Below are 15495 nucleotides of genomic sequence, written 5' to 3'. Positions count from 1 at the left end.
AAGAGTTCTAATTCCGTTTTTCTGCCCCGATGTCATTGTATTTTACGGGTTCTGTTTATGTGCTTATCATTTTTGAGCTAAAAAATCGACAGTTTGACGGTTGGACCTACGGTTTACTCGGTCATGTAGGGAGAAGCAAAGTCAGATGGTGGTTTTCTAGGGGCATGGGAGGAGAAGTGCCCGGAAACAAGCGATTTTCCCCTCTCGCGAAATCGGGTCCGCCCAATCACAATCAAACCGTGCATGATGCATTTGGGCTTAAGGCTAAAAACCTGCCATTCGTCACTTAGATTTCTCTGAACCTTCTAGTCTTTGTGCTCACTGTGTTAGTCCCTGAATCGATTTGCTAGCACACACAGTATAGATGATTACCAAAATAACAAGTGCATCATTTACTACAATGTATGATCTAAAATTTATAAAGTATTACAAACTGTGTAGCACAAAGCTAGCTTTATTCAATAATAACATCAGAATTGTAGCATAAATAAACGACGAGTCCCATCAATGCCCACTGGCGAAATGTTGACTGAAGACTCGTGACCCTACTATATCTCACTGATTGTCTGGATATCCTGCAACATGATAAGTTGCAACATAAGGGCCAATACATTGAATGTATTGACAAATCACACATAATGATATATCAAACCTACATCCACAAGTAAGATATGACAAACAGAACACTCAAGTTTGGTTTGCAGGAGAATGTCATCACATACCACCACTAACTGGTCAAGGTTTACTCGAGTACAATCAACACATTGCTAAACTAGACCGCCTCCAATTTACTCGCCCATGAGAACCCCAAGGATCCTAGGTTGACATAACAAGAACTTCAGAAGTCTCAAGTGCGCTCTGTCAGTGGTGCATTCTCTAGGGACTATAGAGTGCTCTACCAAGGACAATTCACCCGATTTAAATTCCGAAACTAGCTCAAGTGCGCTCTGTCAATGGCGCATTCTCTAGGGACAATAAAACACGCATTCTCTAGGGACAATAAAATGCTCTGTCAAGGGCGCATTCACCTGGTAAAAAGTCCCGAGCCTACAACTATAAACACTCCTCACTTTCATGAAGCACTCAACACCCAAACAAGGTCTACCAAAACAAAGCTAAGCATATAGTTGCACAATACAAGCAATATCTACGTACGTCGGCAAAGAATATAAATCAGACCAAACACATAAATAGCATAGAAACTGCACATGACTAGCAGAACATAGGATTAACTATAATCAAAGTGCAACTTGCCTTGGAATGCGCTGACGTACTCTAACGCTTAATTCCGATCTACTCCACACGCCAGACAACCTATACATTCAATGATGGCATCGATAAATTAATTGTACTCACATAACACCACAAAAGTCAATCAACAAGGAATTCAAATAAAACTTCAATAACAGAAACATATCGGTAGGTATATATTATCTAAATGCTAATAGGATCGTAACGTAAAAAGAACCAACTAGTTTGGATCAATGGTTTAAAAAAATATGGCGTTCGAAAGGTTAATTTTAAGTTTGACCAAATTCAAGATGTGTGAAACTTTGTTTCTACTGGATGCTCTTGTTCAACATGAGTACACATGAAAAAGAATTGATGAATTTGAAGTTACGGACCTCAAGATACAGCCTAAACAAAATTGGATACAAATAGTCAGACTGATGTTCAACACTTGTTGCAAAACTGACTCCAAACGAGTTTTCATGTAAAAATCCCACGCGAGCTGCAACTTCGCTGGCTTCCTTGGCAAACGCTCGAACACCTTAACGGCAAAGCCTCTCCGCCGATGCGCGCCCTCCTCTGCGTCCGCCTCCGGCGCCTGCTCTATCTGCCCCTAAGCGGGAGGCCCTTCTCCTCCTCCTCCTCCTCCGACGGAACCCACGAGATCCCCACCGTATACTCCTTCCTCCAGCCTAACATCTTCGCGCCGCGCGCCAGGCCCCAACCCCCGCCGCCGCCGCCGTCACCTCCCGCTCCGGGCCCCGCGCCCGAAGCCCTGCCCGTCGCGGACGCCGTCGCGCTCGAAGAAAGCCTGCTCGCCGCCGCCGCCGAGGACCGCTCGGATGACGCGTGGCTCGCGTTCAAGTCCCTGGCGGCGGCCTCCCTCTCGCCGTCGCCTCCCGCCGCGGCGGCCCTCGTATCCCACCTCGTCGCGGACAACCACCGCCTCGGCCTCAAGCGCGCCTTTGCCGCCGCCGTCTTCCTGCTGGAGAAGAGCCCCCATGCCTCTCCCCTCCCGGAGGCCGCGCTCGAGGCCCTCTTCTCCTCCCTCGCCGCGTCGGGCTCCGCGGCCCCGGCGCTGGCCCTCGCGCGTGCTCTCCTCGGCTGCGGGCGCCGCCTGCCGGCTTTCTCCGCCTGGGGCCTTCCGCTGATAGAGCTCACCCGCGCTGACACGGGCTCGTTTGCGGCCTTCTTGAAGGTGTTTGAAGAAGCCTGCAAGCTCATGGCGGAGGAGAAGTCTCCGTCTGTGGTAGCGGTCATGCGGCCTGATCTCGCGGCCTGCAATGCTGTTCTTGATGGATGCTGCCGCAGGCTCGGCTCAGTCACAGATGCTGAGAAGGTCTTGGAGATTATGTCAGCTGTTGGGGTGTCACCAGACGTGGAGAGCTTTGGACATCTTGCCTTCTTGTATGCGTGGAGGGCTGTTCCAAGCCGGGTCGATGAGCTCGATAAGTTGCTGGAAGCTCTGGGCTTCAGCAAGAAAGGGTTTTTCAAGAATTTAGTGAGTGGGTATTTGAAGTCTTGCAGCTTTGAGTCTGTTTCGTCGATCATACTTCGTGTCGTGGAGGAGAGAAGAGTTGAGGATGGCAATCCATTTGATGATGAGTGCTATACCGAGGTTGCACAATGCTTTGTTGATAATGGGAGGATCAGGGAATTGGCTCAGTTGATCTTCCAAGCACAAGAGATTGAGTCGACACATAAATTGCTGGCAGCTGATGATTCTGTTGGGTTTGGGATTGTCAATGCTTGTGTCGGACTTGGTCTATTGAACAAGGCTCATAGCATACTTGATGAAATGACTGCCCAAGGAGCCTCTGTGGGGCTAGGTATATACACCCCAATCTTGAAAGCATATTGCAAGGAGCAGAAGACTGCAGAGGCTGCACAGCTTGTGGCGGAGATTAGCGCAGCAGGACTACAACTTGATGCCGGCAGTTATGATGCTCTTATTGATGCTTCTATGACAGCCCATGATTTCCAGTCTGCGTTTGCACTTTTCAAAGATATGAGGGAGGCGAGGCTACCAGATCTTAGGACAAGTTATCTTACTATAATGACAGGCTTGACGGAGAACAACCGGCCTGAGCTCATGGCATCATTCTTGGACGCCGTGGTTGATGACCCGAGAATAGAGATTGCTACACATGATTGGAACTCTATAATACATGCCTTTTGCAAGGTTGGGAGGTTAGAGGATGCTCGAAGAACATACCGAAGGATGCTATTCCTGTTATATGAACCAAACAATCAGACATACCTCTCACTTATCAATGGGTATCTCTCAGCAGAGAAGTACTTTAATGTGCTCATACTATGGACAGAAGTGAGGAGGAAGGGGGCTGATTTTAACCACGAGTTGATTGATGCCTTTCTGCATGCTTTGGTCAAGGGTGGATTTTTTGATATGGCAATGCAGGTGATTGAGAAGGCACAAGAGTTGAAAATATTTGTAGATAAGTGGAGGCACAAACAAGCCTTCATGGAAACCCACAAGAAGCTAAAAGTGGCGAAGCTGAGAAAGCGCAACTTTAGGAAAATGGAAGCTCTCATCGCGTTCAAGAACTGGGCGGGTCTTAACTCATAACATTGCAACCTATCATGCGATTCCTCGCTGAATTTGTGGCAGTTCAAAGTGGCGAAGCTGAGAAAGCGCAACTTTAGGAAAATGGAAGCTCTGATTCATGTTAAAGAACTGAGCTGGTCTTAGTTCATAAGATTGCAACCTATCATGTGATTCCTCACTGAATTTGATCACACATGCTTGTGTGAGATGACAAATAATTTTGAAGCTGTAGCAAGCAGCAAACCTTCAGAGATGAACAAGTGTAGGCGATATGCCAATATGTGATCATTGATAAGTTTACAACAAGGTTAGGGAAGCTGGTGCATTTTTGTGCTCTTATTTTGTTTCTAGGTATAGATATTTTACTTTACCGGCTAACTTGACTTTGTACTACTTCTTTAACTAGCCTGTTAACCTCCAAATCCCATGTAAAAATTCTTAAGTTAGTGGATACGTAACAAGTTTTTCCTGAAATGCTTCTCATCGAATGCATTACTGCTGCGGTTATAAAACTATGATATTTTCTGAAAAGTTTATGTTTGTTCGGTCCGTTGAGCTACCCTTGTAATGTTTTCACTCCCGCTTACTGTTACATGGAAGCGAGCTTTGTTATTTCAAGTCTGTTATTGAACCTCCTGCCTAAAATAGTTATATAAAGTATGGACTGTAGTGCAATTGAGAACTGGGGTCTCCCTTAGTGCGGAAAACGGGAAAAGTGAAGGCAGGAATTACTACCTGAAATCAGAATTGGTTAAACAACCAGATATTAAAATGGTGATTATTCAAACTTGAAGTTGCCAGAGTTGACAAAACACCACAATATTAGAATTTGAGTTTATTCTAAAACTGAAATGTGAAGCATATACGGGTCAGCAGTAGAACTTGTGAGATTGGGATTTCTCTATAGTACATCTAGCAGGGGAGCTGCATGCCAACTTTGTGTAGTTAAAGGTTCTCAAAACCCTAAAACAGTATCGTGCAATGCCAAATCAACAGGAAAAGTTGGGTTTAAAAACAGCACCCATCAAATAAAAGGTAAATTAGGTTATAAAATGGCATCCATTTGAACTGTTAAACTTGAAAGAAGGGGCACTCTCCACTATGCCACTTTGAAGTTGTGCTAAGCAAACATTTTGTAGGATTACCTACTGCACTGTTCTGTACTGTTCTGATATTGAATAATTAATATCCCCTTAACTCTATGCTTGAGGTTATCACAATTTATTGCTTCGCTAATGTTGGATCTTTTAAGGATAATGTTAACTCGGAGCAGTTTCACATGGAATACACCTATAGTACCAGGCACAATTGTGGAAAAGAAGGAACACAGTGCACATAACATAACTTTTGCTTTGTCAAGTAGGTCCCAAATCCAAAAATTTACAGAAGAGCTAAAGAGTAAATGTATACGGATTTGTGAATCTTGTGACAAGGCCAAAACCTATATATACATAAATATGGATGTATATATATTGCCTGAAAAATCACTTGCTATCCTCAGGGGAGCTGCAGATGTACGAGACTTTGAAGAATACAGAAATGCTGGCAGCTTTATTGGTGGAGTACATGCAAATATTATGAAATATACACTTGGTGCCCGCCTTAAAATAGACGGTGACTTGCTTCAGCCCTCCATTTATTGAACTGGTGGTATATTTTACTCCCTCCATTCCTAAATATTTGTCTTTCTAGAGATTTCAACAAGTGACTACATACGGAGCGAACTGAGTGAATCTACACTTAAAATATGTCTATATACATCCGTATGTGATAGTGCATTTGAATCTCTAAAAAGACAAATATTTAGGAACAGAGGGAGTATCTGATATGCATGCAGTGGTAGTAACAATGTGCTATTGTGCAGGGTTTTCTTTTATGTTGCTATATGAAAACCTAAGACTTAGTTTGTAGTAACCGAAAGAGAACCATTATGCTGTATCTGTATCATGTTCTTTTGAAAATCCAACACATTCACTGAACTGAAGTTTTAACATGTCAATAAGAATTTCATGAACATATTATTAAAACAAGTTTTTATAACAACAACAACGACGACGACGACAACAACAGGTTTAGTTCTTGAACCATTATTACAACACAAGTTTTTACTATAAGCTGAAAGTTGCAGAGAGTAAAGAAAACCCGACCATATATAGGCCAGGATCTTTTCTCGATAAAGACAAGTCTAGTTCTTAAACCATTATTGCAGGTTCTTATTGTAAATAGCAAGTCGCAAGTAGTAAAGTAAATATAACAATATACTCCCTCGGTTCCATAGTAAGTGTCGTGGTTTTAGTTCAAATTTGAACTAAAACCACGACACTTATTATGAAACGGAGGGGGTATATTGCAGTAACGCCAGGAGATCGGAATGCAGTTTGACAGACTTCCACCAGCATCGCTTCTCCCCTTTCTGCCCCTGTGCAAATAACAGGCGTCATCAGCAAATTACTGGGAACTAGCTAGGTGAGGCCTAGTGGAGTTTAACAGGAATTAGCAGAATTACCTGGGTACATTCTAGATGAGATTGTTGGGGGGCTGCCTCCTATAGAAGATGGGGTGGCTGCTGGTCAGAGTCTTCTTGATGGTAGCAATGTTTTCTGTCATCAGACCGGCGGCCGTGGACGCGGACCTAGGATACAGGCCGGTGCCACGAGCGAGCTTGAGCATAATCTGGAACCCCGCGGTCACAAGAGTTGCTCCACCCTCGCCGAGGCCAAGGGCAGTGTCCTCGACGGGGAGGAGGTGGAAGCCGGTGGGGTAGAGGGACACATTGTTGCTCTCCGCCGTGTTGCTAGGGCTCATGATCTCGTTCATCACTTGGATGTTGACTGGGCAGTAGACCATGAACGCGCCCGACACGTCGTAGCCGCTGTTCTGGAGGATCATGATGTTGTCCCTGTTCTCCCCGGTGGGCGGATCCTTCATGCGTATGTATACTCGAGTTAGTCGAGTGAGATGCAAGATTACTGGAGAAGTGGTGATTCTTGGAGGAGCTGAAATTGGATGTGTTTGGTACCTTGAGATGCAGTATGGAGACAACATCATCAATTCCTGCTCCTACGCCTTTGCAAACAGCGACTTCCTCCCTCACCGAATTACCGTTCACCAGCACATCCCACTGAGTAAAACATAGCATTAGTACATACATGACTAGCCGCTGAGAGAGGAGAACTGCACATGCCAAACATAACATGGGTGCATACCTTTGGGCGTAACAGGTTGTTCTTGAGCAGATCAAACGTCACCTTGAGCGGCACCGGCAGATGGAACGACGCACACACGGACACGACGGCGTTGTTGCTGTCGTCGTTGTTCTTCCTGTATGTGATCCTGATGTCGTCTTCCGTGCCGGCGCCATGCAGAATGGTCCATCCGCTCCCAGGGACCGCGGCGACGCCGCTGGCGTAGTCCGCGAGCAGGCCGTCCGCTATCTTCATGAGGGTCTTCCTCCCATTTGTGTTGCCTGAAACAAACCAATAGAAAACTCGTTTGTTTCTCAGGATATGTTCAGTTACAGAGTTTCAGGACTGAATATTTGCAGGTTCTAGCTAATTACCGTTCGAGGCGCTTTTGCTGACAATGAAGAGGTCTCTCATGCGTGCGCTCTGTCGCACAATGCTCGACACCCAGCGCCTAGCTCCGAACATCAGTCCGCTCAAGCTTGGGCGGTAGAGCTCGTGAACACCAGTATCATTCACTTGGACATGCTCTACGACAGTGACCTGCCAAGAAGGTTTCGGAGCGAATCAAACACTGAGTAAGGTGCCGACATCATACTGGTAGAAATTCATTTACTAAAGTCTTTTTTACCATACCTGGCTGGCGTCGGAATTCAGGCTCCGAATTAGGATTCCTGATGGCATTTTGTGGCATTTGAAGGTGCCGTCACCGTTGTCCAAAGACACATCTACAATGATCACTGTCCCATTTTGCATATCCCTGCAGCACCTCACGAATGTGCATTTCCTGGATGGTACCAGTGGCGATGGGAACACCGTCTCGACGGTCATCTATTGTTTTCAAGCAAGCAGAAAGAAGGCAAACAAACTGTGAGTAACGAGGCAGACTGATTTCTCCTCAGGATATGCTTGTTTTTGTCAGTAATATAATTTTGTATTTTTTTATTGGATACTCATGCCAAACATCTCTTGGCTAAAAACATAGAGAAAGAAAAGCATACATACCAAATGCATAGCCCCATTGTAGCCTGCACTAGTAGGCCACTTGTAAACCTTGGTGGTATTTGCACTAGTCACAAGTCCAGGACAGAAAGATGTGTAGCACTCCTGCAGTCATTCAACAATGGGATCAAATTGTGTGTGTGACTTGAAATATCATCAATGACAAGATTTATTAAATAGGCAACTTACAGAGTCCATGATATAGTCCACAATCTGTTTGGCGTCCATCATGACCATACCATCAGCACGAGTAGCCTCGGTCATGAATCCTATGGCATTTGCGCTGCTTCCTGCGCCAAATGTTTGAGCATAAGCCATCTTGTTCAGCACGTCAAGGGAACCACCAGGGACAGGCATCCACAGAGGTCCGCCGGATTCGGACAGGACGACAAACTCGTGCATTGCACTTTGAGCGAGTTCAGCAATCGCATCCATGTCATTTTCTCTTCCAATGATATTCTCTGTGGATGGGTCAAGTTGAAAAGGACGGCTTGAACTTGGATGCGCTTCAGCACGCAGCTGTGAAAGCTGCCGAACGAAGAATACAACATCAGTGTAAATCGAGGTGCAATCATCTCAAAAGAGGACGGAAAATTAACTCGAGATGCAATCTTTGTAAGACTTGGCAACTTAGTGCTACAGGAATAATTCCACCAAAGTTACTTCAAAGATAGGCACGTCTAGCATTGCTCTTAAGATACTAAAGCCTGGAACACAGTCTGCCAAATGTTTCAAAGTGTAGAGAGAGTTGAGCTGATTGAAAATGCTAGAAGGGCTTGTTTATAGTCGGTTTTATTTACCTGTTGCTTCAGTGATTCATTTTCCTGCCTTAGCCTCTGCACCTCCACAGAGGGATTCAGTCCTGGTAAAGCAACGCAGGCGGGGCAGAATGCAGTCTTAGCTGCCGATGCAAGCCTCTTGTTTTCCTCCCTCAGCATCTCATTCTGCGCTTTCATCCTATAGGTCTCTTCTTTTCCAGTCACATGCTGCAATTTGTGTCATGGAACAATTAGTTAGAACGATTGCCGCCGTAAGGCTTTTGCATGTCAGATCCTACTGTGCTACATACAGTAAGTCTGTAACTAAAGAAGTGAAGATATGACAATGTACAGTAGTAATAGTAGTTGAGAGATGCATATATTGACCAACTGTGTCACTGAGATTTACAAGTTGAAAAGTGTTTTAGGACAGACCTTCATATGTGTCCTCTTGTTCTGAAACCAAAACTTGACTTGCTGCATCGTGAGACCTGTTGACTCGCTCATCCCCATCCTTTGATTCTCGTCAGGGTGCGCACATATGCCGAAAAACCTGTTCATTCAAGCGAGGAAAATGAAAAAAAAGAGGGATGCGTTAAATTCATTAGACTAAATTCTTTGGTGGGAATCATACCCTTCAAGCACTTGGGTTTGCTGGGGGTTGAGCCTCTGCAGGCGCCTCTTGGGCTGTTGTGATCCCTCGGCGCCATCTTGTCCATCCGAGTTGCTTTGTGATATGTCCAAGTCATTGTCGCGTGCTCGACGGCCCTGTTGTGGCTGTGGCATGCCGCATTCAAAATGGCAAAAAATTACGCTCCGCTGTAAATATTAAATAGCTTGAAAAGTAAATTTGGAAGATGCCAATTAGTATTTCTTGGGGATTTTGTCCTATGCGGGGCCCACCATGCTTTGAATTGCCTCGGAATTTTTAGGTGGCACAGCACCATGAAATATGCTCTACAGTACCGCTAGTCTTAACAGAGCAAGTGGGCCCAAGCTCCGGGCATATACGTGTATACAAACACGTCTTTATGTTTGAAAACATCTGCAACGCATGCATAGTGCATCTGGACTCTAGTATCTACCCACACCCTTTTCATGCTTCCATAAAGGCAAAAAACCAAGAATGAAGTAGACTTTGGCTCGTAGGGAGAGCGGTGAACGAAGCAAGGAAAACACAAGCAAAGCCGAATATTATTGATTTGTTATTTCTTCAGTACCCCCTCCGTCTCATAATATAAGAACCTTTTTGACATTAGTGTAGTGTTAAAAACGTTCTTATATTTTGAGACAGAGGGAGTACAATATATGGGCAAACAATTGCAAAGGGTGCAGACAAGATACGCCGTTATGTTTGGATGTAATTTTTATGTACCGCCTTTTCCATTCCGTGCATGTACACTACTAGATCTGTAAAGTCTCCCATGGAAAAGCTTTTGATTATGAACTATTAGAACAACAAATGGGCTATGATAACCTCGATGACTTGATCAAGGAATTTATATAATTAGTGAATTGGTTACATGAACGATTCTCAGAAAAAAAAAGTACATGAACATGAAGAACCTGGATTAGAATACGAATGCATGTCAAAACAGATGATGGTATTTGCTGCAACGAGCGGGTCGTTGCACCTCTAGCCAGAAAAAACTTCATTCATATTATGTAGATCTATGAAAAACATGTCTGAGTTGATGTAAAGTACATTAACAAAAAATCCCAGGTAGCACTTCTGCGAAACTAGATGGAGGATTTGCAAGATATATTTCAACATCTCCTAAGAAATTCAAGCCCTTATGTACTCATATTTCGTTAGATAATTTTTCTAAGAACAAGACATGCTACAACTCTTTGGAGTAGCAAGAAAGCATGCAAGAAAACTTCCAGCTAGTATTAGAGATGAGGGAAACAATTATACCGCCTTTCTCCTACGCCCACCACGATTGCCAGTCATCTTGGGCTCAAAAGATCGGACGCCCTCGCCAAGTTGATCTGTCGACCAAATCAGAATCTATCCACGCCCTATAAATTTCTCTAGTGTCTACTTCACTCGAATGTAGAGCACCGATGTGTTGTTTCCCCTTTTCTTTGCCACCTATATATAGCCATCCATATGGGCCTTACCCCTGGCCTACGCACTTTTTTTTTGCTCCAGTAGCTATTAACGCCTGTAAAAAAGAGTAGCTAATACAATGCTCCTAAATAAAGCGAATATATGGAAATCTTTTGGTTTAATTTTTGTACAATAAATTAGTGTGCTTATAATTGCACAGCCTTGCATGCGATATAATATGAGGAAAATAATTATTTGTTTCCAAATATACCCCTACCTCATTAAAATAGAGGGTGGGGGAGTGGGCAGGGTAAGCAAAAAAGGACGAAAATAGCCTGGGTGGTTACTACCTCTGGGTTTATTAGTCCCATCATATTTTGGGTCAAAATTTGACCGCGTATTTGACTAGCAAAATGTTAATGCATGTTACAAAAAATTATAGTGTTGGATTCATATTTGAATGTAGTTTTCCATGATATATTTTTTGTACGTATAACTTATATTTATTAGTTAAAATCATGGTTAAAATATGACCCAAACAAAAGGACTAGTAAAGCAGGTAAACCAGGACATGTGTAGTAGATTTTAGGAGTTCTGAGGATATATTACACATTAGAGGTACATTCTATTATTTCATGAACATCCATTTGACCTTCAACGCATAAAATTGTGAATGCTGAAATGGTTAACAAAAACAGACTTTGTAGTCAATAAAAGTAAACTAATGTAGACACACTTATTGAATAGAACAATTAGGGAATGATTAGCTAGCCCCACTTCACCCATATGATAACATCCATATTTGCAATAGAAGATGGTTTACATAAATCACTTTTCACTATCCTAAACCTCTGGTCCATGTTTACACTCACGCCTGGGTGGGAAAATTGTTTGCACATGACATGCGAGGTTATAGAAGGAGATTATATGTTCAATCAAAATAGCCAAATTGATCAAGAAAAGAAAAAAAGGTGACACGCACGTTATATTGATAATGACACCACATATTTATGTACGTATAACCTGTTGATAATAGAAGTTTTGATTGTGGCCTGCTATGGTACGCGAATAAACTTGCATCGATAAATCTAGATTTATTGATGATACCATAGTCCTACTTTGTTATAATTTTAAGTCAAATTAGCATGGCTATGATATGATAAAAATTGCGCTCGGGCACCATAGCACAGTGATATTAGAAAGTTGTTGGGGTTGGCCCAGTGTGGGCGTGCCGACGCGCGAGAGTGGTGGGGATGGAGGATTTGGACGGGGCTAATGTGGGCCACAGAGGGACCGGGAAGGGGGGGGGGGTGGGGGAGGCCAAGGGGTGAGGCCAGTGTGGGGCTTGGACTAGGGGATTCGAACAGGGCTAATGTGGGCCGCAGGGGGTGGGCAGGAAGGGGGAGCGGAGGCCGAGGTGAGATTCGCAGGGAGGTCATTGTGGGGCTTAGGATGGGGCATTCAGACGGGGCTAATGTGGGCCGCAGGGGATGGGGCGGGAAGGGGGAGCAGAGGCCGAGGGGTGACTCGGAGGGAGGTCAGTGTGGGGCTTGGGATGGTGCATTCAGATGGGGCTAATGTGGGCCGCAGGGGGCGGGGCGGGAAGGGGGACCGGAGGCCAAGGGGTGATTCAGAGGGAGGTCAGTGTGGGGCTTGGTATGGGGCATTCGGACGGGGCTAATGTGGGCCGCAGGGGGTGGGGTCGGGAAGGGGGAGCGGAGGCCGAGGGGTGGTTTGGAGGGAGGTCAGTGTGGGGCTTGGGATGGGGGTTTCAGACGGGGCTAATATGGGCCACTGGGAGGGGCGGGAAGGGGGAGCGGAGGCCGAGGGGTGAGTTAGATGGAGGCCAGTGTGGGGCCGGCGATGGAGGATTCAGAAGAAGCTAATGCGGGGTGCAGAGGAGGGGCCCGGGAGCCCGGGGGAGCGAGGGAGAGTAGGAAGGGCCGGGGAGCTAACAAAGGTGCATATGAAAAATTTCTTGCATTTGGGCTAGTCGCTAAGAGTACTATGCAAAGTGTCGTACTAATTGGGCTACAATTTAAGGAAGACGCAATATTCACATCAATCATGCATGCAATGTCAAATATAGCATGTCACAAATATTTCCTACAATGGCTTTTATTTAGCGTGTTGCTTTGAGCGGAAAAGTGCCACCTATTTGGGCTATGCTGTAAAACCAAGCGTGCTTGATAATTTTATATTGGATCATACTATATATTTACTTATACAAATTTATCGTGAAAAAAAAAATACTTGTACAAACACAGCCGGCATGTGTCATATATATTGACATGCTTAAATGTGGACCGACAAGCCGCGGTGTTTTCTAGGGTTAGTTGCACAATTTGAAGATTTGCGGTATTGTATACACTTGTTCTATCACAATGATCGTTATTATTTTCAATACACGTAATCATCTTTGTATTTCATCACTTTGTCAATGGTAAAAAAAAACAGTACCAGCATTTACATATTATGGATCAATTGCAATAGTTCAGCCACACTGTTTACATGAAATGTTGATACAACATAGTATTAAGAGCAAGCTTAAATCAAACCAATGGTACATAATTTGGACAGTAAAAACAAAGCCGTGATTATTCAAACAAGCGAGTAGAGCATGGTCCCGATGATGAGCGCGGCCGTGCCGGCAACACCTGCCGCCTTGCCGGCCGCGGCGTTCTGCTGGTCGGGGTTCCCCGTGGGCGAGATGTTGATGCCGAAGGGAGGGGGCGGGGACGGCGGCGAGAACTGGCCGCCATTGTCGGCAGCCGGCGATGGAGCCAGCGCCCCCGCGTGCGTGGAGGTGCCGTTGGTGGCGGCGCGGGGGCCCATGACGACGACGACCAGCTTCTCGCCGCGGTTGCAGTTGTCCTTGTTGCCGCTGATGAAGTAGAAGGGACCGGAGACGGTGAAGGTGAAGACGGTGTTGCCGTCGGAGAAGGTGTCCACCGGCGAACCGGTGTCGCAGGCGTCGTACGCCTTCTTGTCGACGATGAGCACCGAGTCGCTGCCGGGCTGGTACGTGAACGCTGCATGCATGCACAGACGCGGTAAAAATTCGATTAGCTTTACTACTGCACAGTGAAAATGGAGAGTAATTAATTAATGCCATGTTGTTACGGCTTCATTAGTTAGTGCTAATCAAGTGGCAGCGGTGGTAATATTGACAAGGTCGGGTGTCTAGTTTGGTCATTTGCCGGCATGCCTGATGCGGACAAACGAGGCTGCGGCCGGGGAGGCGCCTTCACCGGTCTACCTTGCCAGTGCGTTCGAGATAGGGAGACCGTCGTCACATCTATCTTGAAGCCATAGCGATAGCCGTTACAGCTTGAACAAAAGAAAAGGTACAAAAACTAGAAGTAACGCGGGTGGCGCCGAAAGCAAACGCGTTTGTGCAGATTAATGATTAATGCAGATATATCTTGCCGGGGAGTTGCATCCGACGCCGAAATATATCGATTAATGCAGAGCATTTGTGCACATATATCGCGGCAAGCTCACCAAATATACGCATATATCGCGTGTGGATGCGGGCGATGCAACTCCATATATCCACAATTTGGCTCCTCGCGGACGGATACACATGCATTAGTGCAGTGTGCTGTCGATCGGTGCTATGGGTAATGCGCGGTATCCGGGCGAGGGGCGGAGCCCCCGTCCACGGATATGCACGCATTAGTCGATGAGATTAGATTAGGGATGGTAATAGTGGGTGTAACTTGCCTATTGCGTCGCCGACGCGGAAGCGGGTGTGCTCGGCCCACGTGTTGTAGGAGGCGGCGTTGCCGTTGCCCGGCACGCGCCACTCGCCCGTTCCCCCAGCCTTGAACACGAACGCGGACGCGGCGGGCATGCACACGGACATGGCCAGCGCCAGGCACGCCAAAACCTGCTGCACCCGTGCCATCGCGCCGCGGGAAACTCGAATTTTTGTTGGTGTGGGTTTGCTGCTGATTGACGAACGATCAATGCTGTTGTTGTTTGGGCTCGATCGATCGAGATGGTTATATATAATGCGTGCGTGCAGAGTGCGATTGTGATCGAGCGAATGTTCTTTTCGTGCGCCTTAGATTGGCGCAGGCAGGCTGTTCTTTTCGTGAAAGTTAGGGGACGTGACCGCCGGGGAGAGGCATATTTCCGCTGGACGTCCATCATGTGAATGAACTTGAGCTCGCTTTTCGGTTCCCACCTTCTTTTTCTGTTGCCATGAGAGCTTTTGGAAGCTATGCTTGATGCTTCCCTTCCTACGTGCTGTGCAATATTCCTGCCTTGGGAGGTAGTTCACGGCTTCTCTTTCTTTTCTTTCCGACGCAACAAGTTCACGACCCCTTTTTCAGAAAGAAGAGAGGATTCACGCCTTTTTTCAGGAGAGGTCTGTGCAGTGTGCCTCGACCGACTAGCTTAGTTTTCTTTTTAGAACCGTCAGTATCGATCTGACCTTCGATCTACGTCGGCCATGGAGCCAACAAAAGGTTCGTTACTACCACTTTTTTTATTTATAAGGCTTGCGCGTATTTTTAGGTTGACGAATAGACCAACATAATATAAGTTATATATCACAAAAACTATATATTAGAACTTCAAATCATCTACTTTCTAATGGTATAACTTCTAGACTATACAACTCATCTTATGTAGGTCAATTATAGATCTAGTGATAGGCGCAAGTCTTAGAGCATCTCTAGCAGACCCTGTATAATG

At 45.6% G+C, this 15495-nt stretch overlaps 3 protein-coding genes across 3 annotated transcripts; 1 reads left to right on the top strand and 2 right to left on the bottom strand.

Annotated features, from left to right (window-relative positions):
• The first annotated feature begins 1734 nt into the window (after window positions 1–1734).
• Window positions 1735–4319, top strand: LOC123071041 (pentatricopeptide repeat-containing protein At1g69290). The gene has a single exon (XM_044494502.1). The coding sequence runs from the start codon at window positions 1796–1798 to the stop codon at window positions 3815–3817; it is 2022 nt and encodes a 673-aa protein (XP_044350437.1). The 5' UTR covers window positions 1735–1795; the 3' UTR covers window positions 3818–4319.
• Window positions 4320–5789: 1470 nt separating this feature from the next.
• Window positions 5790–10799, bottom strand: LOC123065788 (homeobox-leucine zipper protein TF1-like). Its single transcript, XM_044489004.1, has 12 exons — window positions 10657–10799; window positions 9373–9515; window positions 9174–9291; window positions 8781–8966; window positions 8170–8508; window positions 7984–8085; window positions 7615–7809; window positions 7356–7521; window positions 7003–7262; window positions 6816–6917; window positions 6303–6718; window positions 5790–6215 (listed from the first exon to the last, which is right to left on the bottom strand). The coding sequence occupies exons 1-11, from the start codon at window positions 10690–10692 to the stop codon at window positions 6314–6316; spliced, it is 2052 nt and encodes a 683-aa protein (XP_044344939.1). The 5' UTR covers window positions 10693–10799; the 3' UTR covers window positions 5790–6215; window positions 6303–6313.
• Window positions 10800–13232: 2433 nt separating this feature from the next.
• On the bottom strand, window positions 13233–14770 carry LOC123065787 (early nodulin-like protein 1). The gene is made up of 2 exons (XM_044489003.1): window positions 14518–14770; window positions 13233–13823 (listed from the first exon to the last, which is right to left on the bottom strand). The coding sequence occupies exons 1-2, from the start codon at window positions 14699–14701 to the stop codon at window positions 13393–13395; spliced, it is 615 nt and encodes a 204-aa protein (XP_044344938.1). The 5' UTR covers window positions 14702–14770; the 3' UTR covers window positions 13233–13392.
• Between the last annotated feature and the right edge of the window lie 725 nt (window positions 14771–15495).

Source organism: Triticum aestivum, chromosome 3B, assembly GCF_018294505.1.
Source record: "Triticum aestivum cultivar Chinese Spring chromosome 3B, IWGSC CS RefSeq v2.1, whole genome shotgun sequence".
Taxonomy (NCBI): domain Eukaryota; kingdom Viridiplantae; phylum Streptophyta; class Magnoliopsida; order Poales; family Poaceae; genus Triticum; species Triticum aestivum.
This window is presented reverse-complemented; position numbering and strand designations above follow the sequence as displayed.